The sequence below is a fragment of the Haemorhous mexicanus genome, chromosome Z (assembly GCF_027477595.1).
Source record: "Haemorhous mexicanus isolate bHaeMex1 chromosome Z, bHaeMex1.pri, whole genome shotgun sequence".
Taxonomy (NCBI): domain Eukaryota; kingdom Metazoa; phylum Chordata; class Aves; order Passeriformes; family Fringillidae; genus Haemorhous; species Haemorhous mexicanus.
Genome location: NC_082381.1, coordinates 67,066,733 through 67,086,007, shown reverse-complemented (window position 1 = coordinate 67,086,007; position 19,275 = coordinate 67,066,733). Strand labels below are relative to the sequence as shown.

Sequence of the window (19,275 nt, the reverse complement as noted above, 5' to 3'; positions counted from 1 at the left end):
GGAGATCTTATGTACGCAGTTGATACCTTATGTCATCTTTACTCCTCCTTCCATCACTATTTTTGGTATTGTTTCATGTCATTATAGGAAATCTTTCAACCAGTAATACAGGATTAGGTGTATTAGGATTAGGATTAAGGGGGCTGGAGCACCTGCTCTTTGAAGACAGACTGAGAAAGTTGTGGCTGTTGAACCTGGAGAAGAAAAGGTTGTCTGGAGAGCTCATCACAACCTTCCGGTATCTGAAGGAGCCTACAGGGAAGTCAGAGAGGGACTCTTCCTCAGGAGCTGTAGTGCTAGGACAAGGAGTAATCGGTACAAATTGGAAGACGTGAAATTGAGTTAGATATTAGGAAAAAATTATTTACTTTGAATCTGGTGAGGTACTGCAGTTAGGTTGCCCAGGGAGGTTGATGTCTCAACCTTGGCTGTGTTCAAAGCCAGGTTGGACAAGGCCTTAAGCAACCTGGTCTAATGGGAGGTATGCCTGCCCATGGCATGAGGGTTTGCGACTGGATGATCTTTAAGGTTCCCTCCAACTCTTAGCATTCTGTGATTTTATGATTCTATAAACTGCAAACTGAACTTTCCTGAGACACCATGAAGTAGACCAAAGTCCTGTCCATAATATACTAGAGATCTCTTTTGGATGTCTTTTAGAAAATTTTTTTCATGACTGAAAATTATTGTTAATAGAAAAGAGAAAAGATGCACCAAAGAAATGCTGCAGGTCTCAACACACTATTCTCCAGGAAAACAAATGAACAAACAAAAAGCTTTGAGATGAAATAGTCACTTTGTAGAATTGGTTTTCATTTGAAACTTATCTGTGGAAAGACTTAGCACTTTGAAACAAATGTCATGCTTTCTTTGCATTGGAAACTTCACTGCATACTTAGAATTTTTCAGTCTCCCACTAAAGGAAGAAAACCAGAAAGCCAATAATACCTGAAGTTGCCAGGGAAGAAAAAGCCAAAACAACCACATAGCTATTGATCTCTTGGGTCTCAATGGGTTTTCCAAAAGTCTTGACCTTGAAAAGAGACGTTCTTTTTAAAAAGAAAGACAGAGGGGATGTTTTGCAGGACAAACATGTTTTTCACCAGGTCTGATCACTCAAACATCATAGTCTTCTCCTCATTGGCTAGGAAAGGAGTTACATGGAAGTATTTCAAGATCAATGTAACATGAACCACCCATGCCTGTAAATTCAGCCTAAAATTAATTATTGATCAGAAAGTTGGGGGCTTTCTTTAGAACCTGAAAATTGGACTATTTGTAATGAGACTTATGGCAGTCTGTTCTGCAGGTAAGAGTTTACACCCGTCTGCACACACATGCTTTGCCTCAGCAAAGAGACCTCTTCAGTGTCCTGTCTTATGCCCCAGAAGTCAGTCAGAAGTGTTCATTAGAAAATAAAGACTCCTAGTAGCTGGTGTGTAGCTGCTTTGTTTCAAGTCCTCTTACCTTTGCCAACACAAAATATAATGCTTATGCATCTATACATCTATATGGATAGGCAAATGCTAAAGAAACATTTCCAGATATGTTAATTTCATGTTTTCCACCTCTAAATTGACTGTCATTATGATGTGTCTCTTTGAAATGCAAGAATAATCTGGTCTTGGGTTTCAGGGTACATATTCCCAACCACATAGAATTTATTGAAAGGTTATACAGTTTTAGAGGAAAAAACAGTGAAGAGAATTGAAGATTTGTGCAGAACAATCTCCACCACTATCGTATTTTAATTCTTGCATATTTTACTCATCCCAATGTTCACTTCATGTTAACTTTGATTAGTTTAGTAAAATTAGATACACTTAGTGCAACTAGTGCAACTTAGAGTCAGTAGTCATGGAAGAATGCCTCTGTCATACACCTTAGTGAAGGAAATTCACGTGTTGCTAAAGAGTTTTGAGTTCAAAGTCCACAAGCTAAAAACATGTTTAAAAAAACTTCATCAGGAGAAAATTTTGCTTTTTTGTCAGTTTTTTGTATTAAAATATGTTCCCACTCATAGCAACAATGTAATTTCAAAATACAGCTTTAAAGCTTACTCCTTTAAAGTCTATATAAACCTGCCTCCCCCAAGCCATACTTTCTTGAATATTTCTGTTTTGATGAGGAAACATCTCCAGCTGTTCAGTTGATCAAGTACTTGAACATCTTCACCCAGATGTTTTAAAATGAGGGTGCTGACACACTGGAACAGACTGTCTGGAGAAGTCATGGATGCCCCATCCCTGAAAGTGTTCAAAGACGGGTTGGATGAGGGTCTGAGCCACCTGGTCTAGTGGAAGATGACCCTGCCTTTGGCAGGCAGGTTGGAACTAGATGATCATTAAAGTCTCTTCCAAACCAAACCATACCATTCTGTGATTCTATGATAAAACACATAAAACAAGCCTGAATCTTTCAGTTAGAGGCTCTTTTCACCTGTAGGGTCTTTAAATTTCCCAGTCACTTGGCCCCTCTACCCTGCACTAGGTATTGTGTCTGTTTCACCTGCTCCCATGTTCTTCTGAAACTTCCCTGTGTTGCTGTTCCTTATCTGCCTGATTTATTAATCTCTCTCTAAGAGAGAGGATGTATGTTAAACCTTTTGGGCAGTGGGGCCCAACCCAGTAGACTACTTGAAGAAAGTATTTTTTAAAAGAGAGAGGGAATAAGAAAAAAGCCTGTAGTTGAATACACTTTTTAGCAAAAGTGAAGCTCCCTTGCATGGATATATAAGTTTAGATCTTTTTTACCGATACCAACAAGTTACTCTGCCTCCTGTGTTATTTGAGGGGTAGTGGTGGATCGTGATATATGTGTACATCTCCTCTGAGAAGCTGTACAAATAGATAGATATCTGCTTCTGAAGTTTCATGTATACTGTGTGATTGTGGTTTCACTGCCATCTGGTAGACATTATGATAAACAACTATAATGACAGTGTTAAAGAAAGACTAATTAATTCCTATTCTTGAAACAGCATACAACTCATTTTTCTCAAACTTCCAATCAGAAAATAAAGAAGTGGAACTTCATCCTTTAATACCTCATGTTAAAGATGAAGTGACCAATTTAGTCTATGGATTTTTTTATTCTTTTCAGAATTTGCTGTATTACTCCCTTCCTATCTGCACTCTCTTCTTGGACAAAAGATACATTCTGAAAACAGAAAGGGGATGGCTAGCACCATCTTCTGCAAATACTGAAGCTTAAGAGCCAGTCTTTCATTTTTTTCATGATGTCACTTATGAGAATAATATTAAATATATGATGAACAATAGGGGATATGATAGGGCAATTTACACTGCATTTAAGTATGAAGTGTACACTGCACCAGAGTTATAAGATGCCAAACATCTTCAGTCATGAAACATTTCCACTTTGAGTCTTGGTGAAATGTTAGCTATGGATTCCCCTGAAACACACAGCATGGATTCTTTCATCCATGGGCTTTGCCATTTATAAACTGCTTATATGGTGTTAATGAAGCCTGTATGGACTTCCAATCAGCTAATTTTAGTCAATTAGATACCTCAATACTAGAGGATTAGAATGAAAGTCAAAAGCAGTGAAAGCTGGCTTCAGTTATGATTTTATTCTTGTGGAAAATGTGAGCTAGAAGTGTTGCTATACCAAATTCTGCTTGGGTTAAGAAGAGGCAGAAATAGTGTGTGAATTCAGGAGATGTGAATGCAGCTCCTGTGTCTTTGCTACCTTTCTGATGCCAGAGTAAGTCTTCGGAATTGACAACTGTACCTCGTACAGGCTCCCTCAGCAGTCACACAGAACAGGGAGGATAGGATAGGGTTGCAAGAACACTTCTGTCCCTGGAATATTTTTCATTCACAGGCACATGTGTCTTAGGAGCTAACTTTGTTGTGCCTTTTGACTTCACCAGTTCAGAGCCAACATACAGTTGTCTGTGTGGTGCAAAGAGATCACGTTGATGAAGCCACTTGCTGGGTTTAGATACTTGATAGGATTCAATCAAATGGATTACCTCTGCCCACTTCTTGAAAGAATGCATATATAAAAGCTAACGTTCAACAAAAAAGAGAATAGCAGTTGAGAAAACATTAAAAGAGTACTAACATAGTGTGTTTTTGAAATGAATATTTCATGTTTAAATGAATAACTTATACAAAAAATAGCTTTCAACTAAGTTATTTTTTCTAGAATTTATCTGGAATTCATAAAATCTGTGTGTGTATGTGTGTATGTGTATGTATGCATGCATGTAGAATATGTATATTCTTTGAGGGATCATTTTACATCCCTTCAAGACCAATGGACCAAGGACCAGAAGCTCTTAATTTTACATGAGGTTAAAAGCTTAGTTTCAAGTCCAAGGCAAAAGATCCATCCTGTTTTACTTATATGATACTTTATAAGTGTCTTGGTGTTGTCAGCTGAATTAAGATTGCTAAAGATTTTTCCCTTCTTTAGTGATAGGTTAAGGTAGTAATTCCCTTGGAGGATGTTGTGGCCTGGGTTCTCTGGTGGAACAAATTCTCCCACATCCATGTTACAATGAGGTCAAAAAATAACACCTGAAGGGCTTCTGTAGTGCCTGATGCTTTTCCTCCTAGAGAGGCACCTAAAACTGGGTGGTTGAAGTGCCAAGTTGGGGTACTTAACTTCTCTTGGCTTTTAAACATCTAAGCCTGCTGAAGACAGGTCTCATTCACTAAACCCTCTTTACCAGATACAGCCTTTATTTGTACCTCCTGGCAGTGTTGCAATGCACAGTTTTGCTTTCTGTATTCTATGGAGGCAACACAGCATGATGTTCCCTGGGATTGCAATCACCCTGCCGTGGCTCCCTGATGGACTGTTTCAATTACTCTCCCTACCCTCCAGGTCAAGGTTCCTGTCCAGATAGTGTAAGCCCCAAGAAGACTAGAGTAAAATCTTGTTGATCAAGTAAACAGCCAAGGCTGCATTCCTCTAAGCCATTTCAGGATGTGTCTAAATGTGCAAACAGCATTCAGTCTGCACCTGAACAAGTCGTTTGATTAAACATAATTGTGTCATGTTGATTTTCTGTCACATTGTAGTAGGCAGACCCCTTGAAATGGGACATCAATAGTGTCAGCCCTGTTCTGGCAGACATGGGCAGAGGTTGGGGCAGGCACACATAAACACAACTATTTTGTCTGTCAAAAATGTGTACTTAATGTATTATCTTTTTGAGTTTAAGAGTACTTCACAGTAACACCAAACAGCCATCAACTTTTGTCTGTAATGTATTGAGTTGGCACAAATGAGCAATGAACTAGAATATAAGAGTTTTTTAATCAGCTCCAAGCCATTTGGCAAATGAAGCTAGAGCTGTGTGAACATGCTGAAATAAAATGTCTGGAATGTCCACAACTCTGGTTTCTCAAGTATACAATAATAAAGCATTATAAGTGGTCCACATCTCCTGATCAGCTTTGATTATACAGTTGTTGCCTTTGCTGATTTTACTCCATGGAACTGTGATGTAATGAAGTTCTGTCTTTCTGATATGAAGTGAGGGTTTGGTTTCTAAATTAAAGTTAGAGCAGTGGAAACCATTCTTCTGGGAGACTGCAATCCCACAGGTACTTAGAAGTAATTTTCTTCAAATAACATGGTTCACACAAAAAAACCAAAACCAAACCAAAACCCTGAAAGTGAATTAACTGAATTATACTCAGTTATTCAGCTCTAGTAGTTTACCAAAGGAAGAAAAATAACAGGGAGTTTTCCTTTCACTATAATGCAAACAGAAAAATACAGTTTTGTTGTCTGAAGCCAAATGCATGTAGGTAATACATGCAGATTAATTTGGCCCGATTTTAAGAAAATAGCCAAAATAATTTCCTGTGTATGTGAAGTGTGTTCTAACCGATCACTGTGTATGACTTCAAGTTACCTGCACTTTATTTAGGAAATACTTTGGAATGTAAAACTAATGTAATTACCTGACAACACCAATCGTTTAGTACCTTCCTTCTATACTCTCCAGAGCTTTTAGTATTTTGATTTAATTATTCTTCGGCACTTCAGGAATTACTTGTGCTGGGCTTATGATCAGCATAGTGGGAGGCTGAAGAAAGCTGGCTTTTAAACATCTTCTCATCTTTGTGTTTGCCCTATCCTTTCTCTTGTCTAGAGGCCTTATCAGGAAAAGAGAAATAGAGCTTGCAGCACTAGAAAACAAACATGATGAAATGTGGCACATAGGCACAGCCTCATGAGAGGATGAAAGTTCAGTCTCTGCTCTATCTGTGAGCTCAAAACTAGAAAAACTCATGTGCAACTTCATTCTTTCCCTGTTGGGTTGCAGTGAGTTAAGTAAGATGAGACAAGGAGAGAAGAGTGGAGCCAAACTTTATATTCTTCTTGGAAACTGTTACATCAATTAAGTGTTGAATTGGAAAGAATGGAACTATACATTATTATATTTTACCTTCCAGCTGAATTCTTGAGCCTAATCATCTTCATTACTCCAAAAAGAAGATGAAGGAAATCTAAAATCACTTAGTCTAGACTGAGTAAATAAGAACTATTAACTACCAGTTAGTTAAGATAGGTGTCATATTAGTTTTTTCTTTAAAAATGGGATTTTTTTACAATTAGGGAGAGAAACTTACATAGGAACTGCTTCCTCTGAGTGTTAAGCTGTAGTTAATGGGAAAAGTATCAGTATCAGAGACTTCCCATGTATTAAATTTAATATCTTGATTCATCAGTTTAATTTTATTTTAGTAAATTTGGCTTTAGGATCAACATAGTGCAAGTAATACAGTCTCTTCTTGGATTCAGATTTGGTTTAAACAAGCCAAATGTAATGCTTCCATTCTCTTTAAGAACTGGAGTGGAAAAAAATACAACTTGCAGTATCCACATGTGTTACAACTCACTTGTGATTTGTTTTGTTCAAATATATATAGTCAATAAATATTTTACTGTGATTATATCATGCGACTTACTGCTTGTTCTTCATAGTACTTCTGAGAGTTCCATAGATGGTTTAGTTTGCATTTTATATTTAGGCTATTGACTCTTAAGTAATTGCATGGCTACCATAGGAGATAAATGAAACTTAATTAAATTTTCAATGCTTCCAGGTAGCTTCAGTTCCCTTTATGGAATAAGCTTATTTTATTGTCAGCATGTGAATGAGAGTCCATCTCTGGCACTACCTGTGTGATTAATGCATGTCCTTGTATTTACTGAGATAGATAAGCAAACTGGCGACTGTAATGCAAAAATGAATTGCACGGATAGTTACTATTTGATATCATAAGATAACCTAAGGTACTATCTGAGTGGAGGCCCAGTAGTCATAAATCAGTCTTTATGCAAATGATATAGAACCGTTTCTGTAGGTTACTCTATAAAAATGCCTTTCTATTGCTGGTAGTGGAGTTGTGAGGCCCTGCAGCTGTATTGAGTCTTCTGCTGAGGTCAGTGTCTGCTATGAAAGTAAGATAGGAACTAGCATTAAGGGGTGTTATAGTCTGAGCCATCCTGTTGTATCAATAACAAAAGGTTTAGCTAGGAATTAAACCAGACATTTGTAAATCTTTCACATTGAACCAGTTGTAACAACTGCTTCATCTTCAGCAGAGGCACAACACACTCCAGCTGCAGCTGTGACAGCACCTATAAAGGCAGGCAGAGGCTTGTGCTGAGGATCTCCACTACTTGTGTGAAGTTTGTGTCAGGCTTACAGGGTTGGGAGAAGTCTCTTTAGCCAACTCACTGCTCTGCATGTGAGCATGTGGTTGCCCAGAGAGTAGCTCTTACTGTCTTCACTCTGGTGTTGCAGAGCTGAAAACCTGTGCTGAGTCCTGTAGAATCAACCTGCAGCTTCCAAAGCCTTCTGAGCCACATCGAGACTGCTAAATAAAATGTGCCTTGGTGCTGAGGTCTGTGGCCTGAATTGTTTCCTCATGTTTCCTCTTCTGTTCCCATTTCAGTGTCCTTGTGGCTGTAGGGCACAGTTACTGTGTTTTGTATGGCATTTTTTTCCACTCCAGCATATCTGCAGTGATTAGAAAGCTTCACTGCCACCCACCTGAGTGTTATTCTCCTTGCACAAAAACACAAATCAACACTGCATGCCCAGGAGTGTTTCAGATGGGAATGGAAGTGTTACAGATCCCATAAGGCCTCAGAAATCTGTGGAGGTGGAAGGGTGCTAAATGTGACCATGGGCAAACTGTATTTAGAATCTCCTTGGCTAGATGTCACTAGGCAGGGCAGTTTGTGGAGAGTGCAAACTCCCCAGTCCATACAACCTTTGGAAGCGCAGGGCTTTTGTCCCTATTTTACTAAGTGGAGAAGGTGGTCACTGTGAAAGAAGTTGTTCCTTGTCCTCCCCACCACAGTATTTTTGTGACAAAAAACTCACTAAAGGTGAAATTGAGAGCACAGTTCAGTGAAACTTAAAATCTGAATAGCACTCAATAAAAGACAGCCCAGGTAAGAGGTGTGTAGGGAAGTCAAATACTCTATTATCTTAAATTGCTGATAGAGTGCAAATTGATTGAGTGCACACAAATTATTGTTATTAGTAGGATTTTTGAAAGAAACTTGGGATTTTGCCTAGCCATGGGCCTAGCAGAATTAATCCATACTAATTCAGGGTGTGAATTTGAGTTAAACTGCTTTAAATTCCTGTGTGTACAGATGAGTTCCACAATGAAGTTCATTTTAGTGTCAGGATTACCATGTCCTAGTATCTGACTTGCTGATAGCCATATCATCTAATTGATTTCTTAGTGATTAAGTGCCATAAATGCCAGAGTCAATTTTACTATCTTTGTAGTCAAATACCTACTCATTTCAAAAACTAGGATGTAAGTTCCTAAAAAACTTTGGTTGATTTTAAAAACGTAATTTTGTTGGAATATTTGAAGTATTCAGCACCATAGCAACAACAAGGAATTATGCCTGATGTTCAGTGCACTAAAAAAAACTTACTGGGTATCAGTTACACACTACAGATATGAGAGTAAACTACTTCCAACAACACCAGTATGCTATGTCAATAAGGGTGCAAGGACAATTTCTTCTTTCACTTTTTCAGAATATGTGGTAATTGTTCGGTGAGTAAGGTTTTAATGATTACTGCAAAAAACCTAGAAATTAATTAGCCACATTTGTGCTTTCTAAGGGCTTAAAGTTATAAGAAAGAGTTACTGGGATTTGTTTATACTCTGTGGCTTTAATAAAGAGATAAAAAATTCTGTTTACTTTATAAAATTTAATTACTAATAAAAATGAGGTATTTTTAAAAGTATAAAGTTAGAAGTTGAGCCTCTTCAGAGAGATCAGGGACTTCGTTCAGGTTAAATACAGGGTTTTTGCTTTGTGATACAGTATACAAAATCATGCTTAGTTCTGGGCTTAACAGCATAATTTAAATAAGAATCAGAGTTTAAATGTTACTTGTGTTAACACATCCAGGGTGCAATAACATGCAGTACAGGAAACTTGGTAGTGTCATTGTTTTATCTTTGCTTTGTTCCTTCCTTTAACTTGGCTCAGGACTGGGACCCAAGTCCTGAATGACTAGAGATCATTGCTGAAGCATTAATTTTGTCTTAAAATTCCATGAAGTGTCTTTCAAGAGCTCCTCTTTTCTTTTAACTCTTAGTGTTTCCATGTGCAGTGAACACATACTTTGCCATTTTTGACTCTGGCTTTATTGCCTTTTGCAGGCATACGATGCTGGGTTATTGGATGTGGTATTTATTAAATTTGAGTTTCGTATCCAGTCTATTCCTCCATGATAAAGCAGTCTGTGTTATTGTGGTTTCTATAGCCCTGTGATTAATAAAGGCTGCACACCAAAATACAGAGCATGACTTTAGGATATGGCCACCTATTTTCATTGCGTAGTGGTCTGCTTCATCATGGAAAGAGTCTATATCATTACTCAACTTCTTTTGTCATTTTCACCCATTAAGTCCACAAAAATATTTATCCTTCCTCAGTGAGCTGATAGAGCATAGTACAGGAGCCACCTAAGAGCAGTACTGCCTGTGACAGAGCTGGAAAGGCAAGTCTTCTGTCCATAGGCTGTGTGGGTACTCTGGGTGGTTGAGAGTCCAGTCAAGAGGCTGGCCAAGCTGATAGGCTAAATGAAGGTGAAAGCTCTTATGTGAAACACCTTGAGGAAGAAATCTGTTCCATCTCCATGTATTGTAGCTGCCCAAATTTGCAGAAAAAGCTTCTGTATTTGCCTTCTACATTGATATTGAAATTGGGAGTTCAAGCATATTGAAGCTCCAAGTTGAACGAAGGTGTGCGCACAATGAAATAACATGTCCTGGAGTGGAATGAACCTTCAATATTTGTGCAGAACGCGAGACTCCCAGACACTTAATTCTCTCATCTGCTGATTCCTCATTTCATCCACTCAGCTGCCTTTCTTGCTTTCCAGCAGGGTGGCTTTGATATTAGGCACCGCACTTAAAGTACAATGGGCTTCAAGTGCCTCCTTCATCTCTTTTGCTATGAGCTGATTCACAACCATGTTTCTCTGGTTTTGTGCTGATGTAACTCCACTGAGATCATGTAGATATTTCTTATCCCAAAAAGAAGAACAGATCTTTCATGCTCTGTTAATATTCTTCCTTCTCTCCCCAGGGGACCTATCCTCCTTTACTAAAAATTATTTTGAATACTCTAATTAAGGATAAGGATCTCTTTGAATATTAATTAGTTTTTCATTGGCCGCACTCAAAATATTTAACTCAAAGTGATTTCCTGGTAATTATCTCTGGATTGTAACTTTGAGAAGATTTACTTTTTTAAATAAATTCCAGTTTATCAAGTAAGACTTCCTTTTGTATGTGTACGGTTAATCACAACTGTATGTAATACAGTGAGCAGTGGCTGTGAAGAGGCAATTGTGTCTTATGTTTTCCTCTTACAAAATCTCTTGGTTTTAGTGTAGATTTCCCTCTTTTGCCATTTTTTAATTATTTAACTGGGTGACTCTGTCCCACATGTACGTAAATTCAGAGTTAGATCCCTACAAGCAGACAGCTCTGTAGGAAGACAAAAATGGCAGACCAACTCACACCCTTTCTTTCTTGCCTCTTCCTGGAGTGGTGAGATCAAACCTGGTATACTCTTTCTTCAACTTTTGGCTCATTATAGAGCTCCTCCTCCTCCATAATTTAATAAAAGATAAAACTCCCTTCTCTTCCGTATTGTTTTGAATATTCAAGAGAGAGATTTCAATATCATTATTGAAGGCTTATGGTGCTTTGGAATAGCAAGAGTGCAACTCCCAAAGCCTATCAAGTTTAAATTCTTTCCATCACAAAGTTGTTTTAGACGTTTAATAGATGGCCACGGTAAATGCTTATTGAAATCTCCAAAAAGGAGTGTAATTCCCAAATTGCTTGTTTAAAAATTCTGCTACATCAGGATGTAAGCTGAGGAGCTTGAGTCTCATTTTCAGCATGAATGAGAGGAGGTTTCTTGTGAGCTTTTAGTAATGCCTTGAGGGATGCTGCAACCCCTTGCTGTACCAGCAGAGTCAACATCTCCATCAAATCAAGCAGTCACCTGATTTCAGTGTAGGCAATAGCAAGCTTAGCTTGTTGAAGAGATCTTGCCCTTACAGCCTTCAGCATTAGCTGAAGCTTATTTGATATGGGGGCTTTCATAAGGACCTTTTGCAGGATTCCTTTCCAAATGCACCTGGGAATTTTACATAAACGCGAACACTTGCATTACACTTCCAAGGAGAAGAAGCGATGCTTTGTGTACTCTAGATCTCCCAGATGCTACTGCAACAGAACCAAATGGTTCATTATGCCCCTGTGCTTTGCTGACCATGAAGAGCTGCTCTGTAAGGCTTACCAGCCCGGCTGTCAGAAGGGGTCACTCCCTGCTGCCAGTACAGTTAATGCATTGTTACCAGCTGGTTGGCATACCACTCCCTCTGCTTATAACACTCACTCCACCAGACTAATAGCTGCTTCCAACACATGCCACTATTTATGATCTAGGCAGCTGCTACCAGGACTGTGCTCTGTTCATACTTCTCAAGTCTCATGGATTTAGTTATTATACCAGAATCCACATATTCTGTTGAAAGTACTCTATTCTTACTTGGCTAAATTCCTCTTGACATCTGCTGTCCCAAGACAGGATTGCTCACCCCACACCTGTAGAGCAGATCACAATGACACCTTAAGAAAATCATTTACCTCCTCTTGAATAACAGTAGTTTCTTGAAACCATGGCTATGCTATAGAATAAATTTTAAACTAATCAATTTTATGCAATGAATGCAATACTAAGATCCCTAAATATTAATAAAGTAGATTTTTTTCACATTTTATTGATATAAATCTGAAATAAACCTTAAACCATGTTTCACAGTGTTGGTACTGCATTCAACTAAGCGGACAGCAAATAAGAAATAATGATTCAAAAAGCAGAAACATAATTTGAAGTGCTTTTGTTTCTTTGTTTCATGAAAGCGTTTCTCAAAATAACTTCATTCTGAATGGAACTCATCAATGCGTGCTTATCCCCCCCCTTCCCTCTGCAAGCCTTCTCCAACTGGCTAAATGTGGTGACTGGAGCTTTTCGGATTAATTTTCCTTAAGTGACCTACTTTGCAGAGAAAGATAATCATGCATTTATAGCCTCTGGCACACAATTCAGGTCACAGATGGACAGATACCAAAGCAATTCCTCAGTGACTTACTGGGCTTGTAACTAATCCCCAGTGAGAAAGGAGATTGGCCTGTTGTTAATTGGCCAGAATGCCTAAATGTACAGAAGGAAGATCATTGACTCCTACTTCAATTTCAGAGGGTATCTCAATTAGGAGTGGTACCAGCCAGCCATTTTTCTAGGAGTGTTTTGTGAAAGTGTTTTGCGAAAGTAATTGAATTACAGGCTGTCATAGATGTTAAAAGTCTCATGTTGAATCATTTGCCTTGACAGTGGGGCACCGTGTGGTGTTCTGACTGTGGACACGTCTAATGTTACACATATACCAGATACAGTGGTCAAAACCAAGGACAGGAGATTCAGGAGAGTTTTGGCCTTTTGCTTACTTAAGAGCACTTGAAATCCCATAAAGAGTTGTCATTGTGAGACCCAAACCTCTGCTATGAAAGCTTTTTTTTTTTTTTTTTAAATTAGCATAGTAGTTGAGCAAATAAAACTCATAGTTTGCTATCATTCTTTAGAGGATCCCTTTCTCTCTCTTGTATTTGGCACCAATGGGATGCATGCAAAACAGCTTGTCCTTGTATTTTCAGATGTTCTGAAGTTTCACAAGGGAAATGACCAGGCTTTATTCTCTGTTAGGTTATTTTTAAAACTTTTGTGTAGCTTTTCATGCTGAAAAACAGCAACAAGCCAGAGTGTTAAGGATATTTCTTCTTTTTGAAGGACTGTCTTGAAACTTTGAGCTTGTCAGGCAGTCAGTGATGTTAATTCTGACAGGTTTTAAGAAATTACTGTTAAAATTGTGGCACTGCCAGCAAAGGGATGTATGGCTTTCAGAAGAAAACAAGCTTGTATGCAAGTTGAATTCTTGCACCACAAGACTGCAAGTGGGTATGACTGTGTGTCCCTCAGTGTCTATATACAGCTTTCTGCAACAGTGCAGAGCTGGAAAGTGCTCTGGTAGATATTACTGTTTGGATCAGTGTGATCCCTGAGTAAGTGTACATATTTTAAGTGCTTTGTAGAGTACATAGTCTCAGAGCACATGAGGGATGATTCAGATTAGGTTTAGGTATTTACAACTGTTAAGACAACTTGTGTGTATTTTCTATGACAGAATCTAGTGCAGTGAGGGCAAAATCAATTCCTTTTAGCAGCAAGCTTTTCAGACAGGAATTAAGTAAAAGGTTTCAGAGAGAAAGAGTATGTGCAGCTCTCTTGTACCTATCCCAAGGGACTGTAGTGCGCCTCTTGCACCGTCAAAATTCCGGCTACATGCTTGAGCAGTTTCTGGGACTCTTTTGGACTTTCCATGTGTCCATCATCTTCTGTATCTCTGTGTTTGCTTTCACAGGGGTTAGTCTCAGCATCTCCTCCTCCAAGGGACAATTTCATTGTGTCTGAATTATATGTTTCCCAGTGTTTTCTCAGGAAGGGTTGGTAAATTTGAACCAGTAATAGCTCTGCAGATACAAGCTTCAATGCAGATATTCTCAGTCTAACCTAAGAACAGCCTGCTGTAAGTGTGCTTTTATCTGGTTCTAAAGTAATTAATATAAATCCAGTTTTAACCAAGCTAATCCACAGAACATGATTTCATTATCTTTCTTGTTTTTATTTTCCCATTTAAGAAATGTGTTTCAATTTTATGGCACTGTAGTAGAATCTGTAGAAGATACAGTAACAATTCTTCATAGCAAAAAACTTCCAGTATATGCTACAAGCAAGTCAAACCTGTATTACAGCAGGAAGGTTCCTGCCAACTATGTGGGTCTCTTAGGGAAAAAGAGTACTGTTGAGAAATAATGCTGATGTATTGCTATTGAGAATAACCAATTAAACAATAACCAGATCCAAAGAAACCTTACAGCTTTTGAACTAGGGTAACTGTAGCAGTAATAGAAAATACATGCTTCATATTTCATACTGACATTCCATTATACAAGGAATAACTTAAAAGCTCCTGGCTATTTTCCTGGGACACACTGTAGTAGGGGCACCAGGCAAAGGTGGAAGTGATGCACACCACTAATCACCCTCATATTATTGCTCATTGCTACCTGAGAGTCTGACCTCTGGGTTCTTCATGGATTAGAAGGGTATCATTGTTGAAAAAAAATCCTTTCAGTTCTGTGGATAATGAATGATCAGACAGTTCTCAGCCTTTGACTGCCTCAGATACAGCTGTGTTACATCAGTTTGAGTGCATATATCTTCTGAGGGCAAAGATGAGTAGTAAGGCACATTTTGTAAGAGAGTATCAGTCTCACATGTAAACAATTTCCTAGGAGCTAGTAGTAGCCAATTGTCCTGCAGGACTGCTAAATGGAACTCAGTTGCATGAAACTACTGGATTGCCTGTTGTTGGATCAGAACATCAGGAGAGGAGTATGAATGTACTAATGAACAAGATATTTTGAGCATTCTTTTAATACAGCTTGTTTATCTTCTGGGCTACAGTAAGTGAAACTTTAATCTGATTAGAGGAACAGAAGAGTGAACATGGTTACAGAAATTCATGCTTATCTTGTTGAATATGAGAGTCTATCCCCTGAGGAAGTAGGATCATAACTATTTTAGTTTAGTCATTTAAGATCTAAAATTTCCAGTGGTGAACTTTTAATTAGTTGTATCATTATATGCTAGAGCATATTCCTCTTGTGGAGGATCTTGTATTCCTGTTCAAGGGGACAAAGTACTATTTGGAAAAAAATGCTGTACCATGGAAGAATCAGATCCAATATTTTAGTGAAACATGTGGTCTGAATAGGTAATGAATGTTCCCCAGCATCTGGTTAATTTTGAACACCTAAGGAGCGTTTATAGGAGTCATAATGTTTTTGAAATTTGCTTTGATGGGATGGACTTTACATATGCAGGAAGTGGAAGAAAGAAACCAAGTGGACAAAATGATGACAAAATATTTCATTATACATGGGTACAAAGTTCAAATAAAGCTATAAACGTACATTCAAAATAGTAATTAAGTTAATAACATAATTAATTATTATTTAATAAAGAGTTGTATTTTAAATATGTAATTATATAATAATAATTTTTCATAGAATATAATTTTGGTCAAAGTTACAGATTTTTGGTTTTCACTGATGCCTTTAGTAGTGAGCTAATGAAACAAAATTAATTATTTTCTGCATGTACTGTCCATGTAGGTGTGCAACTCATGTGCTTTTAACGTTATACAAGTACATGTTAATGAGCTATTTGCATATAATGCATTCACGTGATATGTCTGAGATACTTTTCCCTTGCATACTGAGTGTAAAGATATGGTCTGCAGATGATGACAAACTAACTACCTGTGAAAATTAAAACCTTGTGTTTGCTAAGAGAACAGCTAAATTGTAAGCAGGAATTTTCCTCTATAGGCTGCTGCAGTAAACCTCAAAATCAGCTTCCACTTTGAAGGAAAGCAGTAGTATATCCATCCCACTCTCTTTGCTCATATTAATGAGGAAAAACATATTATAGTATTATGAAATTCAAGATCTTTGAATTTGCAAAAACAATTAAATATGGTATTTAATAAAGCATATTTCAGGAATGGAAGACTTGCATTAAGACCACAAAGCTGCACTTCCAAAGCACATGATTAGCTCTCTCTAATCAAGTCAATATCAAATATTTTCCTACAACACATTTAATAAAGTAGTGGATTGAAAGAACCCTTCCATTCAATGTGTATACATTAAAAGAGTGACTAATCATATACATATTCTCAAATTTCATGCTGTTGCTTTTGGGAAGCTTATGTGGGTTTCAGGATCTTTAACATTTTATTTATAAATACACCCTGTTGAACGGAAAAGGTAGTTTTTTTTTTTTCTCCCAATTATGGTATTACCTATACTTTCTTAATTTATAGTTTTGATGATTTGAGCAATTGGATTCTCATTTGGTTGTTGTATTTGGTGTATAATTATATACCAAATAGATATCATATTTGGATATTGTTAGTTATATAATTTTTTGTGTAATTCTCTTTTTGCTGGTTATTGAAAGAAAATTTTATAAGACGTTTAAGAAGCATAAAGGAAGAGATTTGGGAGTTCTGACCATTCTCATTCTGTCTGTGCAGTTCGACAATCAGCAAGCATTGGGAGGCAGAACTGGCCACGCTCAAGGGTAATAACGCTAAGCTCACAGCAGCCCTGCTGGAGTCCACTGCCAATGTGAAACAATGGAAACAGCAACTTGCTGCATATCAGGAGGAAGCAGAGCGTCTTCATAAGCGGGTAAGTCAAAGCAAATGGCCAGGATCCTTGAGGTGGAAGTACTAGTGACTGTATTCACTCATTTTCAAGTAAAACATGTTTTCTGTTGCAGCTTCAGGTTTAATCTTTGAGATAGAAATTGATGATTTTTTTAAAAGCATTTCCTCCAGTTTTCTTTAAAGCATTTCCACCAGAAATTATTTACTTTGTAGGACTTCTTTTTCTGCAAAGATTGTTGTTGCAAGAAGTAATCAAACCTTATGACTTATTTGGCAGGTTTAACTCTTTATTTGATGCCATCAGATCTGTTTCATTACATTCTCCATAGCACTGAAGTCCAGTCTCTTCTGCCTTTAAGCTGTCAGAAGCTTGACATCAAATTTCTAAGTTCAAGAAACCTTGCTGTAATGCCCTCATATAACAAAGATGAAGAACTTGCCCCCCTCCTTGCACACGAAGGACTCTGAACAATCCAAACACAAGGTCACTATATGCAAGTAGAGATCTGCACCTATTTTCATACAGAAGGGTCTGGGTGCTGTTGCTTTCATGTCAAATTTTGCAGAAGTCATTTGGCAAACCAGAAGTTAGTTCTCAAGGGGGAAGGAAGGACAATGCTTGAGGAAGGAATGTTACATGCAAGGTTGAAGTCTAAGTTATTAAAACAAGTATTCAAAATCTAATTTTGCTTCTCTTTTCACGTATAACTCTCTGTGTTGTATAGTCTATCAGCCTTTATCCATATGAATTTGTCATAGCTTAGGGCATATTTCTCTCCAAAGTGAAGGCCTGAGTAGCATGTGTGAAGGAAAGATGTCTTTGATGGAGCTTTATCACTTTTGTTAAGAAAGGTTAGCTTATAAAAAATCATGGAGGTGTACCTAACACTGGAGTGGTGCTATTTACAGGGCGTGTATGGCAGGACAAGGGGAAATGGCTTCAAACTGAAAGGCGGTAGATTTAGATTACACATTAGGAAGGTATTCTTTACTGTGAGCATGGTGAGGCACAGGAAACAGATTGCCCTGAGAAGTTGTGAATCCCCATCTCTGCAAGTGTCCAAGGCCAGGTTGGATGGGGCTTTGAGCAACCTTATCTAGAAGAGATAGAAGAAGGTTCCTGGTCTCATGGAAGGTGTCTCTGCCTGTGGCAGGGGAGGTTATGATGAGATAATCTTTAAGGTTCATTCCAATCCAGGGCACTCTATGATTCTGCAATACTTAAGAAAAAAATGCACAAACCCCAAACGAAACCATTGTAAATTTTATGCATGAAAACAGGTGTCATGAATATGTTGAAAAAGAAGGGTGAATATTGCAGACCTCTCTGTTTGGTTTTAAATGCTGTAGTCACCTGTAGAAAATAAGATATGGCAATTACAGCTAGCCAAGTCCTGCAAGAGCTGTCTTTCAGACCTGTGCTGGACTTGTCTAACTGGAGGCTGTTCAGGTTGTCCCAAAATATCCTATATTCATCTGAGGTGTGAAAAATCCAGTGGGCTACGCCTAACCTGTGTGAAAGAGAAACAGGAATACCCTGCAGTTTAAGAAACTTAGGGAAATGGCAAGTTGTTGGGGATGTCCTACACTTAGACTGATTTGCAGACAGCACTCCTGAAGTCCCAGGCAAAGGATTTGATAGGAAAAAACAACAACTTCCAACAGACTGTAACTCTGTGTGCCATAGCTGACTGGACAAAACACATGAAATGTAATTAAGACTGGTGATTTTTGCAAAGTGTTTTCAGTTTAAGAAATTGGAAATTGCTGACAAAACTTTGCTTCAGAAATGTTCCAGTCAAGCAGAAGCTTGTAATGTGTGTTGTTACAGAGGGAGACTGCCACTTTGTCTGTTATCTCATTTAAGCTTCTCATTTGGAAAAGTGGGAGTTGTAGCCTGTGCTCCAGGTTTGTGAATAGATGATAACCAGCCGCTGTTGATAAAATTATTTAAATTACAGCCTTGTATTAAAGTTACTGCAGTAGAAATGTTCAGGTGAATTTGGACACTAGATAGGCTTTGCAGTGAATAACTCATTGCTAAAATGTGGATGTAATAAAGGTAGCATTTTTCCTAAAAAAATGTATTGTCTCAGATTGGTGTTGCAAAGCTGAGACAATGAAATGCTTACCTAAGAAAGAAAAGTAATGCACAACAACAGTGGCTGTGTTTGTCTTTGTTTGCCTTGGAAGATTCAACCAGACAAGACAGGCAAAGATCCCTTTTTGTTTTGTATGTTACTCCCACTCTCTGTCAAGTCTTATTTAAAATCTGTTATTGAAAAATTAAATTAATGAAAATTAAATTAATGAATATAGGAGTTTTTAGCATTTCATTTTGTTTTTATTTGATACTACAT

The 19,275-nt window shown here is 37.9% G+C and overlaps 1 protein-coding gene across 1 annotated transcript in view; it reads left to right on the top strand.

Annotated features, from left to right (window-relative positions):
• HOMER1 (homer scaffold protein 1) overlaps window positions 1–19,275 on the top strand; it is an 87,886-nt gene that overhangs the window by 47,197 nt on the left and 21,414 nt on the right. Inside the window, exon 6 of the mRNA XM_059836668.1 lies at window positions 16,781–16,937. Within this exon, the coding sequence (XP_059692651.1) occupies window positions 16,781–16,937 (157 nt within the window). The remainder of the gene's footprint in view (window positions 1–16,780; window positions 16,938–19,275) is intronic.